The sequence below is a fragment of the Mesoplodon mirus genome (assembly GCF_964341445.2).
Source record: "Mesoplodon mirus genome assembly, chromosome: 18".
NCBI lineage: Eukaryota > Metazoa > Chordata > Mammalia > Artiodactyla > Ziphiidae > Mesoplodon > Mesoplodon mirus.
In genome coordinates, this window is record NC_138994.1 from 40885073 (window position 1) to 40912829 (window position 27757).

General features: G+C 51.4%; 1 protein-coding gene across 1 annotated transcript; it reads left to right on the forward strand.

Annotated features, from left to right (window-relative positions):
• Window positions 1-71: 71 nt before the first annotated feature.
• CDRT4 (CMT1A duplicated region transcript 4) lies at window positions 72-27757 on the forward strand (the record flags this gene model as incomplete). The annotated part of the gene is given in 6 exon segments (XM_082603901.1): window positions 72-146; window positions 304-388; window positions 17178-17632; window positions 17636-17666; window positions 26715-26835; window positions 27643-27757. Coding segments are annotated over 6 exon segments (882 nt in total).

The window sequence follows — 27757 nt, forward strand, 5'->3', positions numbered from 1 at the left end:
AGCCAGTCCCTCGTCTCCCCACTCCAGGGCCAGAGGAAATGGGGTGGGGCCCGGCCTGTGGCTTTTGAGAGATGGAGTCCGTCAAGGCTCCATCAAAGCCAGATGGATACCAGCGTCCACAGCCCGCCCGGCACACGCGGCTCCAGGTTGCGGGCATTGCACCCTCGCCGTGCACACAGAGCCTCCTTTCTTCCTCGAGGAAAAGTGATTCTTTCACGGCCTGCACAGCTGAAGGAAGTGGAAAGTCCCAGAGCGTCCTGAGCCCCTCTGGGTTCCACGAGGTCCCCCCTTTGCCTCTTCCAGCCTCCTCCCAAGTTCACAGACGTGCAGGCCTCTGCAGGCAGGCAAGGTCCTGCCGGCAAACGGGGGCTCTGGAACCGAGGCCCAGGTTGGAGGGAGGGAAGGGAGAAGCCCCCCAGCCCGGGCTCCAGGCTGGACCACAACCCCTCCTGGCCCGCCCGCCGTGGCAGCCCTAGCAGAGCCGCGCTGAGAAGCTGCTGATCCCTCCCCACTGGCTCTGCATTCCTGGGTGATGAGGGAGGGATTCCAGTGTTTACTCTGAACAATGTTTTCCTCTGTCTGAACCGACTGGGTGTTAAATTCTTCCAGATTTCTGGCTTCATGTCGCAACTCCAATGGGACAGAAACAGGTTTACGGCAGTTGGCAAGGGCGTGAAAGCAGGCTCGTCCGGGGCACCTTCTGCGTCTAGAATTTCCATGGGCGGATGGAAAGACCGCCAGCCACCCTGTGGGCGCTGCGCCTGCCTGCGAGGGGCTGGTGGCGGCCTCACCCCAGCTTTGCGCCCTGCCTTTCGCATTTCCCGCCCTAGAGGGCAAAGTGAGCTTTCTCTTCTGAAACGCGGCAGGAAGGGAGAACCAGCTGGGTATTGAAGGCCAGGGCTTGCTGTGTCTTCTCAGCTAAGATAAACCCAGAAGTTGGGCTCATAAGGAATTCATCTGGTAGGACGTTGGGAAACTGGCCTGCTGTGTGGGGAAGAGGTCAGCACTCGGTGGTGGGGGAGGCAGGGAACCCTTATTTTCACAGAGAAGTCTAGTGAGGTGAGGCCTAGAGAGCTGGGCTGGAAAGACCCCAACACAGCTGGTTGGGTCTCAGGACCGAGCTGGTAAGTGCCTGTGATAACCTGTGGCTATTACGGTCGTTTATTACCGAGCAGGACGACCACACAACTACACAGGGCCGTGGAGACGCTCTTCTCTTTAGTCAAGATACAAGAGACTTTCGGGAAACCAATGGGGTCAATTCAGAGATAAAGGCGCTCTTCCCTCCGAGCACAGTGACCCGTTCCTTCATTCTTCATCGACGATGACTTGCTCTCTGTGGGGTCCTGGGTGAAGCCCCCGCCTTGGGGCAGCTGCCCTTCAGCCTCTTGAACTGGAACAGCCCAAATCCACGTCGGGCAGGGGGCAGGTAGTGGCCTTGAAGCCCCCGGCATTCTCACCCTGCGCTCTCAAACCCTGGAATCCTACTCTTGAATCCCTTTTATGGTGTGTGTACGTGTGTGTGTGTGTATGTGAGTGGGTGGCTGCGTGCGTGCACACACACGCACTCATGCACGCACAAGTAGGAGAGAAAGATGGGTGGCCATCCACCCAGGTCCAGGGTCCAAAGAGTATTTATGTAGGGGTGGATAAAATAGTTGCTTGATAGAACTTGACTTTATAATCTGGCTGCTTTCACAAAGCCATTTTGATGCCAAAGTCATTTTTCCTTGGTCTTAAAAACAAACCACTAAAAGCTCTGCTTCCTGAACCTCTCAAGAATGTGCGGGAAAAGCACCCTGGCACCATCTCTGAGCCCCCGCTTCCCAGCCTACCCCGTCCCTCACTCCGACCCTGATCCGTCCGGCCTCGGCAGTGTGTCCACAGTATTGAGGTGGCCTTGTTGAAACTGGCTTTGTTGGAGGATGGCTTCATTTCCGTGGTGTTTGATAGCCATGAATCCTTGACGTGCATGTGTTCCCTTGTAGCAGGAATTGCACTGTCTCCCCCGAGACGGGGGCAGAGCGGAAGAGGGAAGGAACCATGCAGAGGAATTGCACCCACGGCTGGCAGATTCCACGTCTCTGTTCAGTCTCAGGACTAGGATCCTTCCTGGAAAGTCTGATAAGGGCCTTGTACTGGTTACCTCTTGCTGTGTAACAAATTACCCCCAAACTTAGTTCCTTAAAACAGACGTGTTATCTCACAGTGTCTGTGGGTTGAGAATCTGAGTGAGACTTAACTGCGCCTGTATCTCCAGGTCTCTCCATAGGGGTGGGCGCAGTCGTGGTTTTGCCTAGGGCTGTGGTCCCATCCAAAGGGCTAACTTGGGAGGGTCCCCACCCAAGCTGACTCGTGTGGTTATTGGAGAGATTAAGTTCCTTACAGGTTGTTGAACTAAGGGCCTCAGTTCTTTGCTGGCTGTTGGCTGGAAATGCCCCTCACTTCCTTGCCTCTGGCTTCTCTGTAGGGCAGCTCATAATAGGGCAGCTGGCTTCCCTCAGATGAACAGAGACAGAGAAACAGAGACACAGAGACAGAAAGAGAGAGAGAGAGAGAGAGACAGAGAGCAAGCTCAAGATGGAAGCCAAGGTTTTTGTGTAACCTCATCTGCGATGTGATGTCCCATCACTTGACCACATTCTATTTGTTAAGTGAGTCGCTAGATGCAGGGGGAGGGGGTTTCAGAGGATGTGAATTCCAGGAGGGGGGATCCTTGGGGGCCATCTGGGAGGCTGCCTACCGAGGCCTGTGGGCCCAGTTGCGGTTGAGTCTGTTCAGCCCATGGGCTCTGCCACCCCACACTTATTCTGATAAGCCCGTGGCTGTGAGGGGCAGAGGGAAACGAGTTCCATGGTCACCCTTGCTCCTCCTGGGGGTAAGACACAGCATTCTAAAGACTTCTCAGGGGCCAGTGATTCTGCGCTTCTAAACTGGCTACACTTACACTCCACTCTCCCCTCCCATCCCACCTCCACCCCAAGGAAAGCAAATGAGCCTCAGGCAGCATCCACAACAGCGACCCCTGCTGTGGTCTCTTCCACTCTCTGGATAAAGCTCTGCGACACTGCTACTCTCTCTGGAACTTATCTAGTTCTTGCCTTGGGTTCGAATGTTACATCATATTCTTGTTACCAACACGAGCCCGGGTCACACGCCCGAGAGGGAAGTTTATACCATTAGTTCAGGATTCCTGGTCTTCTCTACAAAAGCAGATGGTTAGAGAGAGCTTACTAGTCATGAAATCCTTCCACCTGAATTAATTGGATCTGAGTAACATCCCCTGAGGCAGGGTGTTTCTCACAGAGAAACGAAGTTCGGAAGAATCAAGTAACCTGCTCAAGATTGGACAGAAGAAGTGAAGTTGGTATTTGTTGTTCTCTTTCTGGCTTACTTTGCTTAGTATGATAACCTCTAGGTCCATTCAATATTCCGTGAATGGACAACCATAATGGAAAAGAATATGAAAAAGAATATATATGTATAACTGAGTCACTTTTCTGTTCAGAAGAAATTAACACCACACTGTAAATCAACTATACTCCAGTAAAATTAAAACAAACACTCCACGTCCCCTTTAAGCTGCTTGCATACCCAGTTCTCTAGATTCTTCCCAACAGGAATCTGGCGAGACTCCTTGGCCCCGGTTTGCTCATTAAGTCATTCTAGGCCGGAGCTGCGGTGGCCCGAGAAGAGAAACGGGGCTCCGCTGGGACCAAGGGTGTCAAAGCTGAGGGTCACCCGGCGGGCACACCCAGGGATGTCACAGACTTAACATGGGGCGTGTGTGTGTGTAGGTCATAGACCCCTCCTTGCCCCCGGGGCTCAGGGCCGTGCACCTGTCTGTGCACCTGAACACACGTGGCTGCAGGTGGACCCCGATGCCTCAGAGCTGCCGGCCTCAGGGGTCACCTCCAGAGGGTGTCCTTTCCGTCAGCAGATGGTGTAAGCGGAGCTGATGGGAGTGGGGCGGATATGGGGGTTGAGTGAGACTTTGGGACAGAGGTGTGGCAGCAGCTGTGTTGGGCGCCCCCCACCCTGAGCCCATTCTGCCCCCTCGCCCTGCTCCAGCCTCTTCGCGGATGTCACAGTCCTGCGTGTTAACGAGGGTGAGAACAGTCCAACCAGTCACCCTCACATGCGCCCGGGCCCCGGGCACTGTGCTTTACATGACACACCTCATGACAGCGTCCTTGTGGCAGGAGAGTTCCTGTCATTGACCCTATTTTACGGATGAGATCGTTGAGTCTTAGGAAGTTTAGGTATCCCATTTTGGGTCACACAGCTGAGCAGCAGCTGCCTGTCCTGCACTCTTGCTCTTAATTCTATGCTTTACTCCAAACAATGATTTCATAGGCAGCCTTGTCCCGTTAGGAACTTTGGCTAATTCTTGTATGTCGCCTTCCGGAGATTTTGAAATACATACACAATAAGATCACAGAAACACGAAAGCAGCAAGGAGAGAGCTGGTTTTCCTGCAAGGCTGCACGAGGGCGGGTTGGCAGGGCCAGGCCTTCACTGGGAGAGAGTGTCCACCCAGCACACGCCGTGGAGGACCCGTTCCCGGATTGTAAAAGTATTCCATGCATCCCTCCGCTGTGCCAAAGACACACATTAAAGCCCTTGTTTAACTGGATTTCTGACTCAACAAAAACTCCTTTTGTCAGTACCTCAGAATTTCCTGGCATGTTACCCACACATATTTTCTATGTGGATGGCAGTTATGGGTCGCTGTGCTCTATTTGTGTATATTTGTGCCTAGAAAGATTCATTTGAAACTAGTAGCACAATATTTCTCCCTGATTTCAAAAGACCTCTTTCTTGATCTCTGGGGAACTGATCATTGCTATTTTCTCTTTTAACCATAGGCAACAGTTTCCTGTGTATTCAACTGTCCATGTTGCCTCAAACCATCCACGGTAGTTACATGATAGTATATTTTGCCAGTTTGCCTTCCTCAAACTGTTTATCCAGAAACCTTGTGAAATGAGCCACGCCAGGGACTTTCAGAAGCTTCCACGCAGGAGAAGTGGGGACCAGAGGCAATCAGAACGACATGAGCAAGCCCAGGGAGAGAGACCCCTATACCAAGTCACGCACAATGGGATAAATGGCTCTGGTAGATGAGGCACAGATAGGACACTTGGGAGGACAGAGGAGGGGCAGGCGTAAGCCCACCTAGGGGGCTGGTCGGCCTCCCAAAAGAAGTGTCATTGGAACAGTCCCGGAAGGAGAGACAAAGGGACTAGAGAGGGGGGCCACACGTCTAAATGTATAATCATTCTGAGGGAAGAAAAGGCCATTTCACCCACTAAGAGAAGATGGCCGACCCCCCAGTTGCCGCGTCTGGCGGTGGTGACATCTGACATGTCTGGTAGGTGCACAGGGGTTGGAGCACGTGTTGGACCAGGTGGGAAAGGAAATGGAGGTTCTGAGGAAAATCGGAGTAGGGCTTGAGTTGGAATTTGGTCTGTTCAGGCCCTGTGGACTTTCCGTGTTAGACAGGGTTTCAGTGAAGCCTGAATCCTGGCCTTGGTGGCCCCAAGCTACTGCCTTGCTGCTCTTTTCTGGGCACTTCCCATGCAGTGTCTCATTCAGTCTTCACAATAATCCTACAAAGGAGAGGGGTGTCATTCCCACTTTGCCTATGGAAAAACCTAAAGCTCCGAGAGAGGGGGGGAAGTGATTTGCCCAGTTAAAGGCAGTAAGTGACAGCGCTGGGAAGTAAACCGAGGCCTTTCCATGCACCATGTCTGTTCCTCATATTTATTAGGTCATGTTCCATGTTTTGCCATCTGACCTCTTGTCGTGGCTGTTATCAAGTCAGCCAGCTCATGCTTTCCTCTGGGTCCTGTACAAGGGGAGCTGCCTGGTGTTTGGATTCCTAATAATCCTTAGAGATTCTGGGGAAATTGCTGTGGCAACTGCAGTGACATCCTTTAATTTAATGATCCAAGTGCCTGGGGACAGAGCAGTGGATGCGATGGGTGAGATCCCTGTTCTGTGGAAATTGCCTTCTAGTTGGTTCAGAGAAAATAAACAAATGAGTAAATCATGAGACATGTCGGTCAGGGGTAGAGCTACACAGAGGATTAGAATGGGAGCCAGAGTTGTGACTGCGGGCTGTTTCATGCTGTCCTGAAGTCGTCACTGAAGAATTCACACTTAGCTGCGTCCTGACTCCTAGGAAGGAAAAGCCATGCGAAAATCAGGGAAAGTGCCTCCCAGGCAGGGCGAGCAGCTGGAGAAGGACCTCGACATGGGAAGCTTGGTGGTGTGTCTGAGGCGAGAAGGAGGCCCCTGTGGTCGGGGGCAGTGAAGGCTGTCAGGGTGGGCGGGGCTAGACCAAAGGGAGCTTTGTAGGTCAAGGGAAGGGATTTGCCTTGTGCCCTAAATGGGACAGGAAGCCATTGGAGTGTTGGCAGCAGGATAATCTAATCTGATTTATGTTTACAAGTGATCACTCTGTGTCCCCCGGGGAGAAGGCCTAGCAGGGAACAAGAGTAGAAGAGAAGCAGGGAGACCAGTCAGCCGGTAGGCAGCTGTTGATTCTTGGCTAAGGATGGAGAGGTCGGGAAGTCAGGTAATGGGAGAGGGTGATGGTGGGGGCAGTGGGTAGGGGGCAGGATGATGGATTGCATGTATTCAGTGAAGCAGCAAGAGGAATCAGGCAACCCTGATTTTTTTTTTTGGCCGCACCCTGCAGCACGTGGGATCTTAGTTCCCCGACCAGGGATCGAACCCGCACCCCTTGTGTTGGAAGTGTGGAATCTTACCACTGGACCCCAGGGGAGTCCCAACCCCAATTTTTGAACTGGGCAATTCGGTGAATGGTGGTGCCCCTCTCTGAGATGGAAAAGACCAGAGAGGAATGTTTTTGCGGTACACGGGCCTCTCACTGCCGCGGCCTCTCCTGTTGCGGAGCACAGGCTCCGGACGTGCAGGCCCAGAGGCCACGGCCCACGGGCCCAGCCGCTCTGCGGCATGTGGGATCTTCCCGGACCGGGGCACGAACCCGCGTCCCCTGCATCGGCAGGAGGACTCTCAACCGCTGCGCCACCAGGGAAGCCCGAGAGTTCCTTTTGAGCCATGAAAACGTTGAGATCCTATTAGACACACCAGTGAAAATGTAAAGACAGCAGCTAGGACGTTTAGGTGTGGACTTTGGGGAGGGGGTCAGGCTGGAGTGAAGACTCGGCAGATAGATGAGATGCCAAGCCACAGAACCGATGGATGTCACCTTGGCACTTGAATTTGGGGTGAAAGAGGAAGGAGGAGTTGAGTTTCTACTCTGAGCATCGGGAAGGATGCTGATGCTATTGACAGAAACAGGGTGTGGAGACAGAGGAGGCGTCTGTGGACCTGTTGGGTGGTAACCGCTGCTGACTTTGGTCTTGAACAACTTTGAATTTGATGGAATACAAGTGCTTAGAGGAAGTTGTTTAATAAGCAGTTAGAGACAAGGGTCTAGTCTCAGGGAAGAGATGGGTCCCAGGAGCATGTTCTGGTTCATTGTCAAGGTCCCTGTGGAAGTGAGGATACAGAGTGATAAGGCTCAGGTGGAAAGATTAATTTTGACCAAATTCAAAAGAAAATGAATCATCATTCAGGATGCCAACAGCTTAATTTATAATGGGACCTGTACCTATGAGTTAGTTGGGTTATTGATTTTTAGAAGATTGCTGAGAGCACAAGAGCAAAAGGGGCCCCTTTAATCAACTCAGATAGCCAACGAGCCCCCCTTGTGTTCGATCACTTCTCAGAGAACCAGCCCTGCCTTCCCAAGTCCCTGCTCCCCCGCACAGCGTGGAGGAAACGTGCAAACTGTGGAAGGATCTGTCCCACATGTCCTTGCTTTCTTAATAGAAAATATGGGACACAATTCGACAACTTCTTGATGGCTCAGGGACCTCACTGAGGACCTCTGTGCTTTTTATTGGCTGTGGTCGTGCTGGGACAGCCTCGTCACGGCGGGGGGCTGGGGCGGGGAGTTGAGGCTGGTGGCCCTTCACTAAGTGGCCTGCGCTCCTTGTGCTTTTATAGGAACTTGGTTTCCTTTTCGAAGTTCTTTCATTCCCTCCCTGGTCGCACGGTGTCTGGACCATCGGCTGGAGTATTTCATCCCTCCTGGTTGGGAGAGGCTCCTATGCTTGGAGCCCTAGGGACCCACCCCTTGAAAGTTTAGACAGTATTTTTCATTGATCCCATTGCTGTTTCCCTGCTAGCACATCCAGTCTTAACAAAGCATCACACAGCACAGGAACTCAATATTTTGTAATAACGTGTGTGTGTGTGTGTGTGTGTGTATATGTGTACATACATACATACATACATACACGAGTATACACGAGTATACACACATACACATACATGTATACACACAGACATATATACATGTATGTATATACATGTATACATATACATACATGTATATACACGTACACATATACACATACATATATATTCTGTTATATATATAAAACTGTTATATTCAGTTGTATGTATATATACATATATATAAAACGGAATCACTTTGTGGTATACCTGAAACTAGCACAACATTGTAAATCAACTATACTTCAATTAAAGGAAAAACCTAAATATCTGTGCAAAAATAAAACCCCCCCAAAACAAAGCCTCACAGAGCATAGCGTGCTTCTTGGGCGATATCCCTGTGCACAGCTGGTCTTGGCCTCAGGGAGCTGATTCTCTCTAACTTCTTCACTGACCTTCTGTGACGGTGGCATCTGGGGCTTTAGCTGTGGTTCTCCTGCCTGAAGTCGGCTTCACTTTGCCAGTTGCCCACAGACTCTGTTTTAGCTTCTGGCCTCATCAGTGTGGAATGTGCTGCAGTAAACGATGGGCCTTGGAGCTGGTAGGAACCCCAGAGACTGTGGTGGCAAATATCCTGCCGCTCAGGGAGGATAGGGGATCAGGGAGGACACTACCCACCTCCCAGGACTGAGAGGGGAGGGGCTCTGGTGGTACCGAGAACTCTGGGGGACCAGAAACCTTCAGTGGCCAACATTTTCTGAGCACCTTGCGACGCACAGGTTTATAAAAGCAGAAGGGCACCAGGGAGCGCTTCATCTTTCACAGTCACTGCTCAGCACTCATAGCGGCTAAAGTTAAAAACACGAACGGAGGAATGATTAATAATATGATTAATAATGGTTCATTCATTTGCTGGATGACTAAGCAGAGGAATCTCTGAGACCACAAGGGTAGATAGTTTAACGTTAGAGCAAAAATGGTGGATTCAAAGACGAAAGTACGTTTCGTGCCCATAACCATGTTAGAGCTAGGTGAGGGCACATAGGTCAGAGTCGTGTGATGGTAATGGGATTGTGAGATTAAAACATAACATTTCCAAACTTTCTCTAATGCTGATTTATAATGCCCGTTATGGGAAGACATGCAAATAGGGACTTCCTTAGTGGGCCAGTGGTTAGGACTTTGCTCCTCCACTGCAGGGGCCTGGGTTCCATCCCTGGCTGGGGAACTAAGATCCCGAAAACCTCTCGGCCAAAAAAAAAAGAAAAGAAATACAGCAAAATGCAGCTGACCGTCATTGACACGACATATGCCTTGAGTTGCTTTTCTGGGAAAGGGGATGATTTGCTCTATTTCCTGCTCACAATCTGCTAGTGAATGGGGGGCTGGTGACGTGGGAAGGAGTGTGGGACTCCAGTTATTGAACAGGGTCGTCTTTGCACAGCTTTGATTTCAGCCTCCTTCACTCCATCTTCCAACTTTAACGGTGCCGCGTATCTATCTACGCAGCTTTCCTTCCTTTGCTTCATCCCCAAACGTCGCATCTTCCTTTTGTTTCATTTCCATTTTGTAAGCTGTTTTAGGACTGAAATCATTGCTGAGTATGAATGAAGAGATTCAGGGCAAGGTACAGCCAAAGTCAAACCCTTAATTTTCACAAGGGTGGTTTATCTCGATTGTGGTTCAGCTGCGGACAACTCACCCCAGACAGTTGGGAGTTTGATTTCATTGCAATTTGTGTTTACGGGTGACCCAAGAGTCGGGTGCTAAGTGTGATGCCTGGGATTGTCTCACATCCTGGCATGAACTGGAATAAAGCCTGACACTGAGGCCAAGCTGTCAGTGTGTTGATGGGATAATTGAACCCTGCAGAAGGCAGCCACTTTAGTACTTTGCTTCTAGGCAGAGTCTCAAATGAAAGTCACTTCTTTTTTTTTTTAACAAGATAAAGGATTTTAATATGTTTAAAGCAAAGTTTAAAAAAATAATCAGGTGGAACAAGGCCTTATGAAAAATTCCCCAATTATGAAAAATAAGTACAGGTAAACAGGCAGAAAAATCAAATTAATACAAGGATAAAAAAATAATATTTTGCTCCTAATTATTACCTGCAATATTGTTTTGTAAAAGAAAGCATTGTTTCTAGGATTTGCTTGAGATTTCTTTTATATTTTTTCTTAAAGATATTTTAAATGTAAGTAATATATGCCATGTTAAAAATTCCCACTTTTCATTAAGGGATAAAATGAAATTTGAATTCCCTCCTTCGCTCTCTGGTCCCCTGATCCCTGACCTGACGGTAACCAGTGTTAGCAGTTAGCAAGTCACCTTCTTCAAAGCAAACACTGGCCCGGGTTGCTAGTGCTTTGAGCATCGTAAAAGGGGGTGGCGGGGCCCACTGGTTGCGGCCAGCCCTGGGAGATGCCTGTCTGTTTCCCTCATTGTTCCAGAGAAGCAGGACTTCCTCTTTCTGACTGATTACACATTGTGAAGCCACACATTTTCATGGTCCCTTTACTCCTGAGCCAGCTGTCCGGCAGAGACAGGGTCTCCGAGCACAAACTGCTTGAAGCCTTTCATGTCTGGTTTCCTGAGTACGAAAATGCAGGGCTAGTTCTTGCTGCCTGTTTTTTCATCTCTTTCCTAGCGGTCTAACCTATCAGTGTACCCGGCTGCCCCAAAACGGCCACGGAAGGAAAAGGCTGAAAAGCTCTCCTCTGATCAGACCTGTTGGGCTTGTTTTGGAAATTACATTAAAAAATTTGAAACTTGATCTCTAGACACTTACGGCCATGGGTGCTTTTAGCCTAACGGGTCTTTGTATTACATCTTAAAGTGGGAATTTTTTTTAAAATAAATTTATTTATTTAATTTATTTTTGGCTCTGTTGGGTCTTCATTTCTGTGTGAGGGCTTTCTCTAGTTTCGGCAAGCGGGGGCCACTCTTCATCGTGGTGCGTGGGCCTCTCACTGTCACGGCCTCTCTTCTTGCAGAGTACAGGCTCCAGACGCGCAGGCTCAGTAGTTGTGGCTCACAGGCCCAGTTGCTCCGCGGCATGTGGGACCTTCCCGGACCAGGGCTCGAACCCGTGTCCCCTGCATTAGCAGGCAGATTCTCAACCACTGCGCCACCAGGGAAGCCCTAAAGTGGGAATTTTAATATTTATAATTGAACATTCCTCAGATAAATATAAAATTCAGATTCGTAGTTTTACCCAGTGCCCAGTGCTTCTTCCTGTAACGCGTTTGTCAAGCGTTTATTCAGCCAACTCAGCATCACGGTTCCTATGCAGAATCCATGCCGCTTGGAAACAGCCTGTGTGATCCTCACACAGAGAAGAAGAATGTGGGCTCCAAGCAGAGACACAGTTCACTCGGAATTTGAGACCCTCGAGGCCTGCCGTCCACCACGCCCCACCCCGGTCCTTTAAGACTCAGCAGGATCATCTCTTCTTGAACCTGTTTCTTGCCATCCCTCCCCACCCAGGCTGAGTTAGGAAGCTTGTGGTCTGTCTCCTCACTGAGCAGGGAGCCCCTTGAACCAAGGCTCGGTCTCCTTCTGCTTTGGGCCTGGTACGTGCAGGCACTGGACACCTATCTGCAGAGTGGCCGAGGGGGCTTGTTCTGGTCTGTACAGGAATTTCTCTGCTTTTGTTTCTGATGACTCAGATGGCATGGATTAGTCTTGTTTGATCTGTTATCAGCATGGGAAACGAACGTGCCTTGTGGACCCTTGACACTGAGAAGGGTAGACCCCCCAAGGCAAGAGGTGAGCGTGGAGCATCCACAACGGGTGCTGGGTGAGCGCAGGACCCGCACCTCTTAGAAGTGCGGTGTTTGGAGCTCGGCGTAGATTTGCGGAACGCCTGCGTGCATGAGTGAACTGATGTTGCGTGGCCGTGGGTACTTGAACTCTGTTTCCGCTTTTGTGTCCCTCAAAGTCCGTGCATAATCACTAGAGAATATGGAGGGTACAGAAGGGTTCTCGAGAAGCGGCATGTCCCCTCCCTCCCGCCACAACGGTGAATCGGTGGTGCCAGGTCTGTGTTAGAAGACCGTCCCATCTCATGAGACTCCCATCTCCCACCGCCCCCCACCATGGTGTGCTTGGAGATCGTTGCCCCCGCCAGGAAGAGGCGTGGTCTGTATCAGCTACCAAAGCTGCCCGTCATGTGCAACTTGGCTTTTTAACAGAGCTCAGTAATGGGCTTGTTCCCCCTCTCCCTGGAGTGTATGTGTTTGCGGAAGAGAAGGTGGCCAGCACGTTGTCCCATAGTGAGGGGTGAGGGGACACCAACTTGCCTCTCCCCATCCCACTTCCCTCCGTGTTAACAGCTCTGGAATTCTCAGGGCTCCCTAGCATCAAATCATATCTCGTGGAGGCCCCCTGGAGCCCATCAGTTCCATGGTCTTGGGGGGACGGGGCAGGGTGAAGAGGTGGAGAGAGTCGTGATGGGGGTGGCGCTCACGGGAGGTCTGTGGGGAACACTGGGCTTCCCCCGGTCTCAAGTGCGGGGAGGGGGTCAAAGCATACACTCGGCCTGTAAGATGGGGGCGCCGCGCGGGATGAAGATCAGCACAGACACCCCACGTGGCACCAAGTTGATTCATGCCCAGCTCTTAGAGATAAGCCTCCCAAGGCACTTCTGGCCTAAGTGGAAGCTTCCTCTTCACCCCAAATAAATGAGTAGTAGCCCGAGGGCAGATAAGGAAAGAGCGGGCAGGGGAGGAAACAGGAGGTTGAGGAAGGTAACACGCAGAGGTGAAAAGAAACTCTGCATCAGCTTCCTGTCGGGGAAAATGTGGTTCTCCCTCGGGGGCCAGACAAGCTCCCCGGATGGTTCAGGGAGAAAAGTGAGAGGAGACGCAAGCACGACAAGATGCCTGCAGGTTAGAGCAGAGCAGAGAGGACAGAGGGAAGTGGGTCTGGTTTCCAGGCAGTGCTGGGCCCTCGCATTGGCTTGGCTCTTCTGGGTATGGGCACCTTCGTGAGGCCAACCTTCTGAGGCTGATTCTGCAGGAAGTGAGTCATTAAAGACCCAGCTATACCCTGAGCAAGTTTTTCCCTCTGTTCACTTATGGCAGAACATTCTCTGATACTCAGGGTTCCAAAACAAGGGCTGGCGAGGACATCGCTTCAGAGTTCTCTCAACCATTTCCCTGGTTACTAGTTCCCTGAGATGCCCTTCCCAGTGAGAGAATGAATGAATGATTCCCTGGTCACATGAGGTTAGGGGATGCTGCATCCCAGTCTCCCTTTGGAGAGTTACAGAACAGGTTAGCCTATCACAGGCTCTGAAATTCCTGCACTAAAGGAATTTAACACGTCATCTTTCAAGCCAACTGGACTGCGGACGGGCTTGCTGTATGTATTTCTATTGCAAAACCACACAGACTATGTGGACGGGTCCCCCTGGATTAAATAGTATATGCAGCCCTTAGAGGGTGGTCTTTGCCATGGACTTTCCCCCTCCTTTAAGTAACACCTCTTAACATCTTGAGAGATGCCTGCATTCTCTGGGGGCACAGCTCAGGAGACACTGGAGCAAGATACTGTCCTGCCCATCAGGGGTGTGCAAACGGCACTACTTTCACAGCATTTTGGGGGGGGGAAACAGTCTGAGTGGGGTGGACTTGTGCCCACTCATCCAATCAGTCCTGCCTGGAACCCACAAAATCCTTTTGCAGGATGGTTTTCCAAGATAAGGATGCAGCTTGTGGCCACAGATAGAGCGTGAATTAGTTCTGCACCAAAGCACCATCCTCAGCCCCAGTGTTCTTAGCTCAGCACTTTAAAGACACTGGTTCTTTGGTCTTAGTGATTCCCATATTGGCAGGTGGTGGTGGGAATGCTCCAGGGTCCTTTAAAATGTTTAAAGGCCACTGATATGCAGTCCCGAACATACCTAACAAAGAATCCTTGAATATACGTCTGAATTGAATGTGTAAATTCTTAAATCTGTGTCTCAGAACTTAAAAAGGACTGAAGTGACCTCCTGGACCTGTCTCCTATCTCTGAAGTAGTTAAAACCCTATAAATCTTCAGTGTTTTTTGGGGGTTTAGACTCTACGATATTGGTTCCCAAACCTTGCTGCACATTAGTATCCAGCTTTTAATTCCGCTGCCTGTGTTGTATCCTATTCCAATTAGATTACAATGTGGTGGGGTGGGGGCAGGGCGGAGCCAGGTATTTGAATTTTTTTAAAGATCCCCAGTAATCCCAACATACAACGAAACTGGGGGCACTGATGTAGAAGCACTTTATTTTTATTATAACACTTTATTATAACGACCACGCCTCTGTGAGAGAAGCAGGACAGGAGCTCGTCCTCATCTCGTAAGTGAGACAGCAAAGGTCGTACAGAGTGAAGAGACATGATCCAGGTCACAGATCAGGTTCCAGACAGGTGTCATTCCTTACTTGGGCCAAACCCGGCCAATCAGACTAGATTCTGGGGATGTTGGATTATGAGACCGGGGGGTGGTTGGGAGGAACTGGGCTTGAAAACCCAGAGGATTGAACACGGGCCTTCGTGCCTGAAGGAGAAACAAGAAAACCCCTTCAGTGTCATGCCTCCTGCCCCGGCAATGCTGCCTCTGTCTGGGGACCGCTGGTCTGCGTTTCATTTCTAGGGACGCAGAATGGACCCTGCGTGCCAGAGTCGGAGGAAATTATCAGAGCCCACAGCTTGTCTTCAGACTAAACGTCGACTATTTCTCTCCTTTGATTTTTAATTTTTTTTATAAAGTTATTTATTTTATGTATTTACTTTTGGCTGCGTTGGGTCTTTGTCGCTGCGTGTGGGCTTTCTCTAGTTGTGGCGAGCGGGGGCTACTCTTTGTTGCAGTGCGTGGGCTTCTCACTGTGGTGGCTTCTCTTGTTGTGGAGCACAGGATCTAGGCACACGGGCTTCAGTAGTTGCGGCGTGTGGGCTCAGTAGTTGTGGCTCACGGGCTCTAGAGTGCAGGCTCAGTAGTTGTGGTGCACAGGCTTAGTGGCGCTGCGGCATGTGGGATCTTCCTGGACTAGGGCTCCAACCCATGTCCCCTGCATTGGCAGGTGGATTCTTAACCACTGCACCACCAGGGAAGCCCCTTTCCTTTGATTTTTAAACAAGTCCTCCCCGTGAGTTTTGAGGCTGTCTTGGACATTCCCACCCTTGATTTTACAGTATCCTAGTCTCTGCATCGGCAGGCGTGAGAACACCTACCAGTCTGTGGAATTGTCCTGTCAGCCATGGAGGCTGTTATGGGGGCAGCAGGATGGGGCAAGGGGCTCTGAGGGGGATGCTGTTGAAACAAACGATTCCCTAGTAACTGGGCTTCTTTGAAGCTTCAGGGCTCATAAACTAGAGGCTTAGAAGCAAGGATGAATGATCCCACATCCCCCAGATATCGCCGGCTCAGAGCATTTTTCCACCGTCTGACATGATTGATTAATCCTATCGTATGTATGGGGAGAAGTACTCACATTTCTTTCTTTTTTTAAAAAAATACACTTATTTTTATTGTATAATTCAATGTTTTTTTGTTTGTTTGTTTTTATTTTGTTTTTGCTGCACCGCATGACTTGTGGGATCTCAGTTCTCTGACCAGGGATTGAACCCGGGCCACGGCAGTGAAAGCGCCGAATCCTAACCACTAGGCCGCCAGGGGACTCCTGGTACTCACGTTTCTAATAGCCCTACAAATGTGGAGGATAAGCCAGGAATTCCCTTTGGTTGGAGGTGGGCAAGCAAGGACGGTGACCCCTTGGATGACATACTCTGTGTTGCTGGGGACTTGGAATGGATGGCCTGACATTCTGAGATTCTAGGTCTTAGAAGGAGACATAAGATGCTTCAACTTCCATTTTATCATTATTATTATTACATGAAACTCTCTCTAGCTTAGAGGACTATTTGAGCATTATTTCTTCCCTAGCTTCAGAAAAATAATATTGTGAATTCTCCTAAGAACGTATTGTCATGAAAGATTGCCACTAAGGCTTAGCAGTAAGGAGTCTGTGAGGCCTGGATCCTACTAAGTTTGACAAAAACTCGTTTTGTTTTTTTTTTAAGAGTTTGAATGAATCTTTAGGATGCTATGCTTCGTGAGGTATATTATAATAAAACACTGACATTGGGAGTGATTTACTTATAAATGCAGTGGCGTTGAAGGTGACCCCTGTCAAGAGCTCGCTCCCTTGCCTTCCACAGTGGTTCCTCGATGAGGAGGGAAAAGGGGTGGAAAGTCTGGCAGTCGCTCACCTGAGGGCCGTGTTTCCCACCCGCACAAGCCGGTCCTCGTGTATGTTGCAGCCAAAAGAAAGATTTAGAGCTTATTCAGCCTCACCCAGGGCCACTCACAGTAGGTGCTCAAACCAGCAGCGGCGCCTGGGAGTGACTTAGAAATGCAAGTTCTCCAGTCCCCAGAGCAGCTCTGCGGAGGCTGCATCCTTGGGGCTGGACCACGCGGCCGTGTTTTCCCAGGCTCTCCCGGGGTTTAGTGCTCACAGACGTGGAGTGGCGTGGCCCTGGACCGATGGTTCTCAAAGTGGGGGCTCCTGGCCACAGCTCCCCACCTCACCCGTGACCTTGTTAGAAGCCGCTCGATCTCTTAGTCCTTGGACGTTGGCAGGAGGCAGTGGACACACTCCCTGGGACTTTCCAATGTTCACGGATGAACCTGTCAAGTAATCCATTCTCCGATAAGCACAGAGTCTTAACCACTGGACTGTCAGGAGAGTCCATGTCTCCCAACTTTGGATTTGATTTTATTCCCACTGAATACAGGGGATGGAAGGGCTATCATGCATGATGGGGAGAAATCCAACATGTAGTTCCAATACCCTCTGAGCCTTGAAGAATGGAATCATTGGCCTCGAGTGCCTCTAAATTGCCCGTATTTCTCTTTGCCGGTAGAACTGACAGAAAACATCGGGCTTCCCGTGGATCTGATTGAGAAACATGACCCGTGGCCCGCCTATGTCGCGTACACTTCCCCGCTGGTGAAAAGACTGATTGAGAAAAGCAAAGCCAGAGACATGGAACGCTTGCAAACGGCTGAGGAGAGCCGGCTGACATGCAGGCAGAGCAAGCCTCCCAGCGTCATCCAGCTAAAAAGGAGAAAGTCCTCCAAGTCCTCAGGCAACATGACGTTCCAGGATGTGAGGTCAGAGACCACGCTCTCGGGGTGGGGCCCTTTCTCCATGTCGGCCGTGGGTCCCCCCGTGGTTCCAGAGCACACCCACTTCCACGCGGATGCTAGGGCAAGTCCCACCGCCGACTACAACAAGATCATCTTCCCCCAGAAGCCGAGGATGAGGATGCTTCCATACCGATCACTGCTGGCCGGCGAGGAGAAACACCCCGACGTTTAACAGGGAGTCCCTGCAGCCGCCCCCCAAGCTTGTACAGCAGTTAAGGGCCATTTGCCACATATTTCGTGACGGCCTTTGCGTTGGGACTTGCCCCTGCTCGGGCAGAGGTCGGCTGAGATCAACCAGATGGAATGTGGGCCATGGAGGGGGTGAGGGCACCCCATCTGGCAGTGCAGTCATGTGCAGGTGGGAAGCCTCAGGCTCTGGATCCTGCCAGAGACGCTTAGGACCCAGCTGGGGGTGAATCAGTCCTAGTCCAGGCAGGAGACAGCAATCACAGCAAAGATCTTTTGATAGAAAGAATTTCTAGCCAGGTAGCTGCAAAGTCAGGAAGAGGGCACAGAGATGTGGATGGAGGGGGCGCCCGCAGGAAGCAGGCTGGGGGGACAAAGAGAAGATGTGAGCTCATTAAGAGTTAGACACTTGGAGAAGGGGCAGGTGGGCTGCATCTCAGTTCCCGGACGCTGGTGTCCTGAGCTCGCAGGAGACCCCTTTGGGGGTGGCAGCCCCGCCTCTGAGGAGGGGGAGCTGTTTGGCTGACGGACACCCCGAAGTTGGTTCTGAGAGTGTTGGGAAAACCAAAATGGGACTCAAATATTTGTTTCTGGAAGGAATTGACACCGTCCGAGTGAATGAGAATTGCTGGGGGAAACAGAAAGGGACAGGAAACCAACAAAGGTAAACAGGAAGCAAATCAGGAGCGAGTTCCTTCTTCTTCCTCCAGCCTCCGGACTCCCTCTGGCTCTTTTCTGATGGGCAGAGCCTCACGTGATTTGCAGGATCCCAAGCCCTGCAACTCAAAGCAGAGTGCAAAAGGATGGGCTTGGAGGCAAGGGAAGATGAGCTCACTACCTGCCCAGTGGGGTTCTGGGCGATCCCACCTTGCTGCCCCCCTTGGCACCTGGACCTAGTATTGGGATATTTGTTCCTTGGAGGGTTTACAAAGTGGCAGTGCCGACCCGGGCGTCCCCTGCTGAGATATGGAGGATTTCTCTCCCCTGTAGTTCTTTAAGACTTGTGGAGCTCAGTTGGCTGGGGGAGAGGTTCCCGGCAGGACCCCAGCTATGCTTTGTCAGACGCAGCTGGCATTGGTCCACCCATGCTCTGAGCTGTTCCCACTTGGCCTCAAAGCAAACGATGCTGTACTCAGTCTGGATGCAGAAGACTTTGTCTTTAGACAGAAAGAGGATCTAGTTATGACAGGCAGACCACACGGTCTCGGGCTTGGGGCTTGTCTGCTGAGCATGGCCTCACTGGTAGCATCTCTCTTCTTCGCCCTCACCTGAGTTTCTCTGCTTATATTTGTGAAGCAGTTCATACTCACCCTGTTTCCCTCACGGAGACACAGAAGATGCAATGTGCTCGTTGCTGGAAGAGGCTGAATTTGCCCTACGAGCGCGTTCGCTGCATCCAGGAGTCTTGCAGAAACGTTTGGGCTCCACGCTGGCTGCTGTGAGCTGTGTAGGAGCTGCACGAATTAGGAGCTCCAGACCCATTCCTGGGTTCCCAGCTCTTGGCCAGAATGAATTTTTGCAAAAAGAATAGGTGATTTCCAGTGAATCTGAATGACTGTATTTGGGTCCACGGAACATTTATAGACATGGAGGCTGGTGATAAATCCCCAACGAGAATTCTTCTCTCTTCTATCCTTTTATGGGGGTTTATAGCCAGGGTATATTTGGGAAGCTATGGATTATAGATCCTCATTGTGTTAGTGTTTGCAGGGATTTGGGGTGATTTCTTTCAATTCCTTTGAAGGCATAGTAGTTACAGAGTTTTTTGGTGTTTTGTTGTTTCTGTTTTTTTTTAAATCTAGGTATTTGATAGTTGTTACACGCATATACTCTCTAAGTTAAAATGGTTGTTTTATAGATAGTATTGTTTAGATTAGTTTAATTCTCAGCCTGTTAAAACCACACAAGCAGAGCCCAAGGACATACGCACTCTGTGCTGTGATGAAAATGGCTTGTGTCTGTGACTGCGGTCCAGACGCATTGTCTCCTGAGGCCATTTTTGAGAGAGAAACAGTCTAATTCCTTGGAAAGCAGGGAGTCCCTTCAAGGCCAAGTTGGGTTCGCAGGTCCCTGGGGGGGGTGACTGTGTAAACAAGGCTTCAGTGCTGGTGGGTGTGGGCCGGGTGCTTGGTGGTGGCCTGGGAACCCTCCACCTGGCAAGGGAGGCGGGGGTGGGGGCGGGGGGAAGACCTAAACCCAGGGGCCTAGGGGAGCCATGGACTTGATTGACAGCAAATCCTCCTCTTCCTTTCGTGGGCCGGAGGACCTTACTGTAGGAGGCGCGACTGCCCCACAGTCCCCTTAATCTTTTCTTAGGACATGGATAAAAGCTGGATACCCCGAGGTAGGGATTTTGACCCCTGGGATTTGGTGGGGGTCCTGGGAGGTGGAGGAGAAGTCCCACGTAGCCCAGGGACCCCAACCAGGGACTGGCTCCGTGTCCCTGGAGACGGAGACCCGCAGCAGAGTCCCAGCCCCGTAGCCTCGCTCCGCGTGTCAGCAGAGGTGGTAAAAAAAGATCGTAAAAGTGCTTTGTGAGATGTGGGCTGGCCAGACGGAGCGGCTCTTTTCAGCTTTAGCTGAGTCGTTCGTTCCTAGAAGCTTCTTGGAAGCCCCTCCCTTCTGGAGTGACGGCCAGGGGCGGCAGGTTATCGGGGCCACAGATAAGACAGGATGAGAGCTGGAGGGGGGAAGTAAACAGGGGCCTGGGGTTTACTGTGAGCTGATGTCGTCAGAGCCCGGACTGAAGCTCAGGCCTGGGTTTGTGTTTGTCAAATACTCAGGAAACCCTCCCTCTTCCTCCTTCACTAACCCCTCCCCACCCGCATCTCTTCCCAGGGACCCAGTGCCTCAGCCAGCTACCGGGGCACTTGAAAATCACACTGCAGTGCCCTAAACCAGCGGGCCGTGTGCATGAGGGATCCTCTGGGGCAGTAGGGGTGGGGGTAAGGGCAGACAGGGCTGGCAGGGGATGCGGGAACACCCCAGCTTTAGGTGGAGCCCGCTGCCACCCCATATTCTGTGCCTTGGTCCTGACCATGATCCGATATCCATATAGGACAGGGCGGGATAAACAGTGTCATGAAAATGACCTTGGGCTTAGTGCTGAGACCCCCATCTCTTCTCCCAGGCTCTCTATTCCAGGGCAAATAAAAATTCCCACTCCACCTGAGGCCTTTCTAGGACGTTTCTACTGCTGGGGGCCCGGCAGAGCTCGTGGCACCAATCCATTTCCTCTTCAGATCTAACTGTTCAGCCACCCAGGACCCTCCAATGCTTTTGGTAGACAAGGCAGGTGAGAAGCACAACGCTTCCGGCAAGTCAGCATGGTTTCTGCGGACCGCCAGTTGGGAGGGGTTTGTGGAGAGAGGAGTTGGTTCCAGAGAAAGTGGCGGCTAGAAGGAAGCTCGCCCCGCCTGCCACGCGTGCGCCAGCACCCGTGCGCACACTTTTGTGTGTTGCAGCGCGTCTACGTCCATTCACTGTCGAGGGGCTTCTGTCTGCTTTCCTAGCTGACCCTGAAGGAAGTGAGCCCCTCTGGGACTGGAACCCAGGCCCTCAAGCCCAAGTCCAGGCTGCCTCCCCTGTACCCGGGTCCCCTCCCCCTCCTCCCCCTCTTTCCCCTCCTCGTCCCCCTCTTTCCCCTCCTCCTCCCCCTTTCCCCTCCTCCCCCTCTTTCCCCTCCTCCTCCCCCTCTTTCCCCTCCTCCTCCGTTTCATCACCGGCAGTCCTGCTGGCGCATCCTCAAGAGGGCAGGTGTGTCCGGCCTGTGGCTGCTGACCCTCAGGTTCAGCCATGACTCCATCTGTCAGGCAGTGGCTTCACTAGAAGCCCGTGTGTGACCCATCAACCAGAGCTAACTCACCGTCTGCCGCTGGACCAGCAGAGCTAGGAAGGAGGGTCTGGAAGTGCCGTGAGATCTGGACAAGGTCATCCCTGCTCACGGTCATCTTCCCAGAGCTCGGCCCACAGCCTGGCACACGGTTGGGGCTCAATTACTTACTGAGCAAATGATTTACAACACGAGGTCCTGACACCCGAAACAGAATGCATGGCGAAGCGGTGGTTTCTTTTGTAATATCCAGAGGCTGGAGAAGCCACTTGGCCGAGTTGTGTAGAAACTTTGAGGCAAGCAGCAGGCACCTTTGCTGTAAAGTTCCTTCTGGTCCTGATAGTGTGATTCGAACAAAGGACCCAGTTGGTACCTTGGACGTGCCCTTCCTTATAGGACGTGGGAGGGATAGAGGAGCAGGACACACGGTCTCCTAAAATTTAACATCTAGTTATTCTGTCCTTTTAAACGACCAATCCATGCCTGTCTGATGGAATTCCAAGTTAATTTTACATATTTCCTCCGGGCTTTATCAGAAGGGAAAAAATTTCATAGACCTAACAGTTTCTCCCTTTCCCACGTTTGCAGCCATGCTGATCGAGGGCACCCGACAAACATGCGCTGGGTGCTGGCTTGTGCCAGGTATCCTGCTGGGGGCCCAGCCGTGAGCAGTGCAGACACTCAGGCTTCCGTCTGGTGGTGCAGACACTGGACAATCACTTTATCCCATCGCAGTTGCGAGGGGTGTTACAGAGAAGCACAGGATTCTGTGAGAGTGTTCTTGCTTTGAGCTCCTGATGTGCCCTCCCCAGGCTCATGAGGAAGGGATTAGAGAAGGAAGCAGGCTTAGTATCAGGACAGCTGCTCATGAAAAGGGGTGAGGTCATGGCGAAATTTTGGCCAAACTGAAGTTTAGTGACCTGCTGAATTTTTTGAACTTTGCAAAGCTGCCTTCAGTGTATGCTTGCCCGGCTGTCTTGTTTGTTTCTGTAGCACCATGGAGTTGTCCCCTGGCTGGGCCGAGGTTCAGGGCATGGCCTCTCCCTCCCGGCCCCACGAAGCAACACAGAGGCGGCGCCCACATCTGCACGCTGCTCACCCCAGGCCACTCACTTCCTGCCTTTTTGGCTGGAGGGCTGGCGAGGCAGCTTCAAGGCAGGCCTCTAGGCCCTGTGTTTCCCTGACCAGACCCCGGGCGGGAACCAGGCCCAAGCCCTCAGCATCTGGCCTCTGGCCCACTGAGCCTCACCTCAACTTCCCCAGGTCTCGGAGCAAAGAGACCAGTTCTGGCCTTCCATGCTTTCTACCAGCATTTCCGGGTTTGTGGAGGTCCCTCAGTAGACCGGGGCAAAGGGTGCGTTTCAACCCAGGGGAAGGCAGGGTCCCTGCTCTTTCTGCCCTTGTCTGCAGAGCCTCTCCCTCCTTCTTTTTCCCCCTCCTTCCTTTCCATTTGAATTTCATTGTTATTTATTTTTTTTTTGCCATTGCAAAATTAAATGACGCTTGTTTTAAGTGACTCAGGCTCCTTGCGGTAGAAGTGAACTGAGATGGCCCAGGCTCCACAAACTTTAGGAGAAGCAGGTCCCTTTAATGCTCGGATCCTGGGTCTGAGCCTCCCTCCAGAGGCCCATGGGGAGTGCCCCGATGCTCTCTGGGAAGCTCTGAGGAATGCTTGCGTAGCTCACAAAACCGCCCCTCGGGGCCCCTGTCACCCTGGCCATCGTCTCACTCCAGAGCAGTTGCCCCAAGGTCCCAGGTCACTGCTGTCCCACTTCTCCCCAGCCCAGCCATTGGGTCCCCCTGTGGTTTCTCAAAGCACGGCTCTCCCAGGTTGTCGCATCAGCAAGTCTACCCTGAAGGCCTGGGGGTGGCAGAAGCACAACAGAGTAAACAGGCAGGTGGTGTTTGCATCCACACCCCCGTTCCGTGATGATCCCCGTCTTTCATGCTCCAGGACACCTGGGTTTTTTGAAACCTCTCCAAGCCCACCCCGTTCCCTTCTATCGATTCCATCTTCACATGTAATGAATTAAAGAGCAGCATCCTTTACGAAAGGCAGGGTGAAAAGTGCTGGAGGGACAAACCATCGCCAGGACTTTAAAAAGGCAAAATGGGCTCTGTGGCAGCTGGTCCACATCCCCTCCCCTGCCCACACCCCAGGCACCAGTCACTCTCCACCTGGAGTTTTCTCCTGATGCCCTGCCGCAGACAGACAGGGCGTTAAGGTCCCTGGAGCTGCCCTCAGTATGGCCAACAGGAGGTGGAGGACAAATAGCCCAGCTTCCTCACCCCTAAGTTGGGTGGATAAGTGAGCAAGTCCCACGCTGTCTCTGAGTTCCCAGCGGGACAGAGCCTCGGGTACCCGAGTAGCCACGCACTCAAGGGTGCCCTGAGCATCGGCCTCCTTTCCTCCTCTGCCCTGCTTTTCCACTCCTCTGCTGTGCCTCCCGGGTTCCTGTCCCCAGCAGACTCTTGAATCCTCATCTCAGAGTCTGCTTTTGGGGAACGCAACCCAAGACATCATGCAGGCAATCCCTGGATTATCCAGCCACCCGGGAATAAAGGAGTCCCTTTCCAGGGGAAGTTCCTTATTTTGTGTTTCACTCAGGGCAAAAGGGCTCTTTAAAAAACGGAAAAAGCAACACGCCTGTACATGGTCAAGAAACCAAAAAGATGTCCGTGGAATATGATGAAAAACAATTCTCTGTCCCCACCTCCCTGCCTGCCTCCCCCTGTCCCTCTCCCGAGAGGTGACCACCCCTAACCAGTAGATGTGTGTCCCTTTGGAAATGTTATCCTCTGAAAACCTGAAGTCACATCACGTCATATCCCCTTATAGTAAGAAGCCAGAGTCCTTCAAACAGCCAGCAAGCTCTTCTAGTCTCTTCTCTGGACCTCTTCTCCATGTTCTCCTTCACCCTGGCAGCTCCAGCCTCCTGGACCCCATCCCGCCAGCCATCAGGCTCCCTTCTCAGGCTTCTGTACCTGCCACCCTCCTGCCTGGAAGGCTCCTTCCCATCCACGTGCATAGCTCTCTCCCTCACGTCCTAAGAGTCTTGGCTCAAGTACCCCCTTCTCGGTAGAGCTTTTCTCTGAGAAGCTTATTTAAAGCTGCAGCCCATTCCCTGCACTCCTCACACGTCTCTTCGGTTTTCTCCGTATCACTTTCCACCTGCTGGACCACCCCACCATCTACTTATTGCTTGTCGCAGTAGGATATCAGCTCAGGAAAGCAGGGGGTCTGTCTCTTTTGTTCACCACTGTGTCCCCAGCGCTTGGAACAGTTCCTGGTACAAGGTAGCTGCTTGGGAAAGCTTTGTTGAGTGAATGTACACACACGTCATACGATACACATTGTCCTACCCGGTGCTTTTCCCATGTAGCCATATTGGAGGTTGTTTCTCTTGGAACACATAGGATCACTGCATCCTTTTAAGCAGCTGCAGGGTGTAAGGTCCTGTGAGTGTCGGTCATGAACTTAGCTATTTAGCCGGCCTTCCCTTGATGGACGTTTGGGTGGTTTCTGGTCTTTAGCCAGAAACAGAGCTGATGTGTCCCACGTCTCTGCTTACACGGGGACACATCAGCACACCAGGAGTTCCTGGGGTGTGGTAGCCACTTTTCATTCTCATCTGGACAGAAACTACCAAATTGCCTTTGGAAAAGGCCACATCTATTCACATCCCCCCACAGTGGTGAGAAGGCCTGTTTCCCCCCGATCCTAATCAATACGTGTGTTAGCAAACTTTTTGATCTTTGCCAACCTAATCAGTAAAAATTTTACAGATTTTCATCTGTTTCTTCTTTCTTCTTTGCATTTGTTTATATGCCATTTCTATTTTTTCCTCTCTCTCTCTCTCTCTCTCTCTCTGTGAACCACTTGTTCATATGTTTTCCTAATTTAAAAAAATTGGTTTGTTGGTCTTTAACCTGAGGTTCGCAAGTCCTATTTTTACCTTAAGCCCTTCAGTCCTTTGTTCATAACCCATCTTTCAAATATTTTCCTACCTTTTCATTTGTATTTTGATGTCATTTTAGTATTTTTGGTATGGATAAAATTTAAATACTTATACAGTCAACCTCATCAATATTTTTATTTATGGCTTCTGAATTTTGTCTTAATTAGAAAAGCTTTTTCCTCTCCCAAGAGTACATGAAACAATTACCTCATGTTCCTTTTTGGTACTTTTACAGCTTTTCTGTTTCTTAAATATGTATTTTTACCTTTAGTTGATTTTAGTATAAAGACATGAAGGAGGATTCAGTTGAACTTGTCCCCTCTGGGTTGGCCAGTTTTTCCAACAACATTTTTTGAATAATCCATCTTTCCCTCAGTGATTGGGAATTTCCCTTTCTTACACCTTAAATCGTTCTATGTTTTCCAATCTCTTTGAGGACTTCCTATTTCAGCTTGTTGATCTGTCTGTCTATGTGCCAGAATCAAACTGTTTTCATTACTGCAGCTTTAAAAATCTCTTTTACTGTCTGATAAGAGTGTAAGACCCGAGGGCCTTTCTGAAATTTTTTTCTGGTGGCCACTGAGCCTTTTGGTGAGAATGAAAGTGATTTTCAGGTAGTAAAATTGCCCTCTTGTCTCTTGGGTGACCAGACTGGTGAGTGGAAGGCAGGCTCCTTGATCCTTTTAACTGATAAGCCCCGTTTCCTGGTAAAAGGTCCAACTCCATAACAAGGTGACAGCAATAATAAAAGCTACCTGTATCCCTTCACTTCCTGGAGGTGATAACGTGCCTGCCGCCTGAGGTGCTGAGGGTGTGCTGGGACTGGGGAACCTCCCTCAGATGTGACGGGAAGCCTCCGAACTTGAACTTGCCAGTCAGTCTGAGGGCACGCCCTTTCCACTTAGAAAAATGATACCAAAATAGAAGGAAAACGCAAAGCAGAAAGAAATTCCTCCCTTGTCACCCTTGGAATATGACTGGTGCCGACGATTCTGTCAAACGTTCCAGGAAACCGAAAGCCTGGAGCACGGGGCCAAGGCCGTGAGGCCGACGCAGGGCCAGAGCCGGGCAGAGCGGCCTTCCTCCGCCCGGGCTGCTTGAGTCGCTGGTCCCCGGTTCAGTGGGAGCTTGGTATGAAGTCAATGTTTGCAGTGGGTGAGGCGTGGGAAGCAAAACCAGATACATAGACATTTTTTCCTTCCCGGCTTCTTTCTCTTAGAATATTCCTGGTTCCCCAGGAACAGGCCTCCATTGTCCACGCCCGCTCTGGACAGCTTGGCCAGGGGGCCGTCGGCCGCCCCAGGAGAGAGTGTGCGGGGCCCCGGGGAGCAGCTGCAAGAGCACCCAGACCTCCCCGCAAGCATCTGTCCTGCACAATCGCCCAAACCTCAGGAGGTGCCCAGAGCTTGGCACTCGCAGGCCCAGAGGATGGATCCCACCTGGTCCTCCCACCCAGGCTGATGGGCACCACGCCCAGCTGGGCTCACCCCTTTCTCGAGGGCCACGTGGACGTGTGTCTGAGATGGAGAGGGCGGGAGGGATAATGGGGCTGGGGGGAGGAGGCGAAGGAGCTGCGAGTACAGGTCAGGTGAGGGGGGCCCCCTGCCTCCAGGCCAGTGCCCCACACAACTGCCCCCCAACTTCAGTGAGGGCCCGGCTCAACTGACAGTTGTGAGAGACTTATTATAGGCCTTGGCTCACGGCGTGATGGAGGCCACGAAGGCCCACGGTCGGCTCTCCGCAAGCTGAAGAATCAGGAAAGCCTGTGGTCTAAATGAGTCCGAGCTAAAGGCCTGGGAGTTTGGGAACCGATGGTGTAAGGGCTAGTCCGAGTCCAAAAGCCCAAGAAGCAGGAGCATCAATGCCAGAGGGCAGGGGAAGATGCGTGTCTCAGCTCAAGCAGAGAGAGAGAGAGAGAATTTGCCCTTTCTCTACCTTTTTGTTCTATTCAGGCCCTCAGCCCATTGCATGAAGCCCACCTGCACAGGGGAGGGTGATCTTTATTCAGTCTATGGATTCAAATGCTAATCTCCTCCAGAAACACCCTCACTGACACCCAGAAATAATGTTTTACCAGCTATCTGGGCATCCCTTAGCCCAGCCCAACTGATATATAAAACTACCACAGTTCATCCCCAGGGAGGTCTGGTAGAATGGGAGTTGGAGTCAGAAGATAAACGCGTGGCATCCTCTTCCCAATAGATCAGCGGACTGTGCGGTGCTCTTAGCTCTCACCACACACGTGCTCACCGAGTCAGGCTCCTGCCCGCTACCTGACGGGCATCGGCGGCACACGGCTGTCGAAAAGAGTAACTGA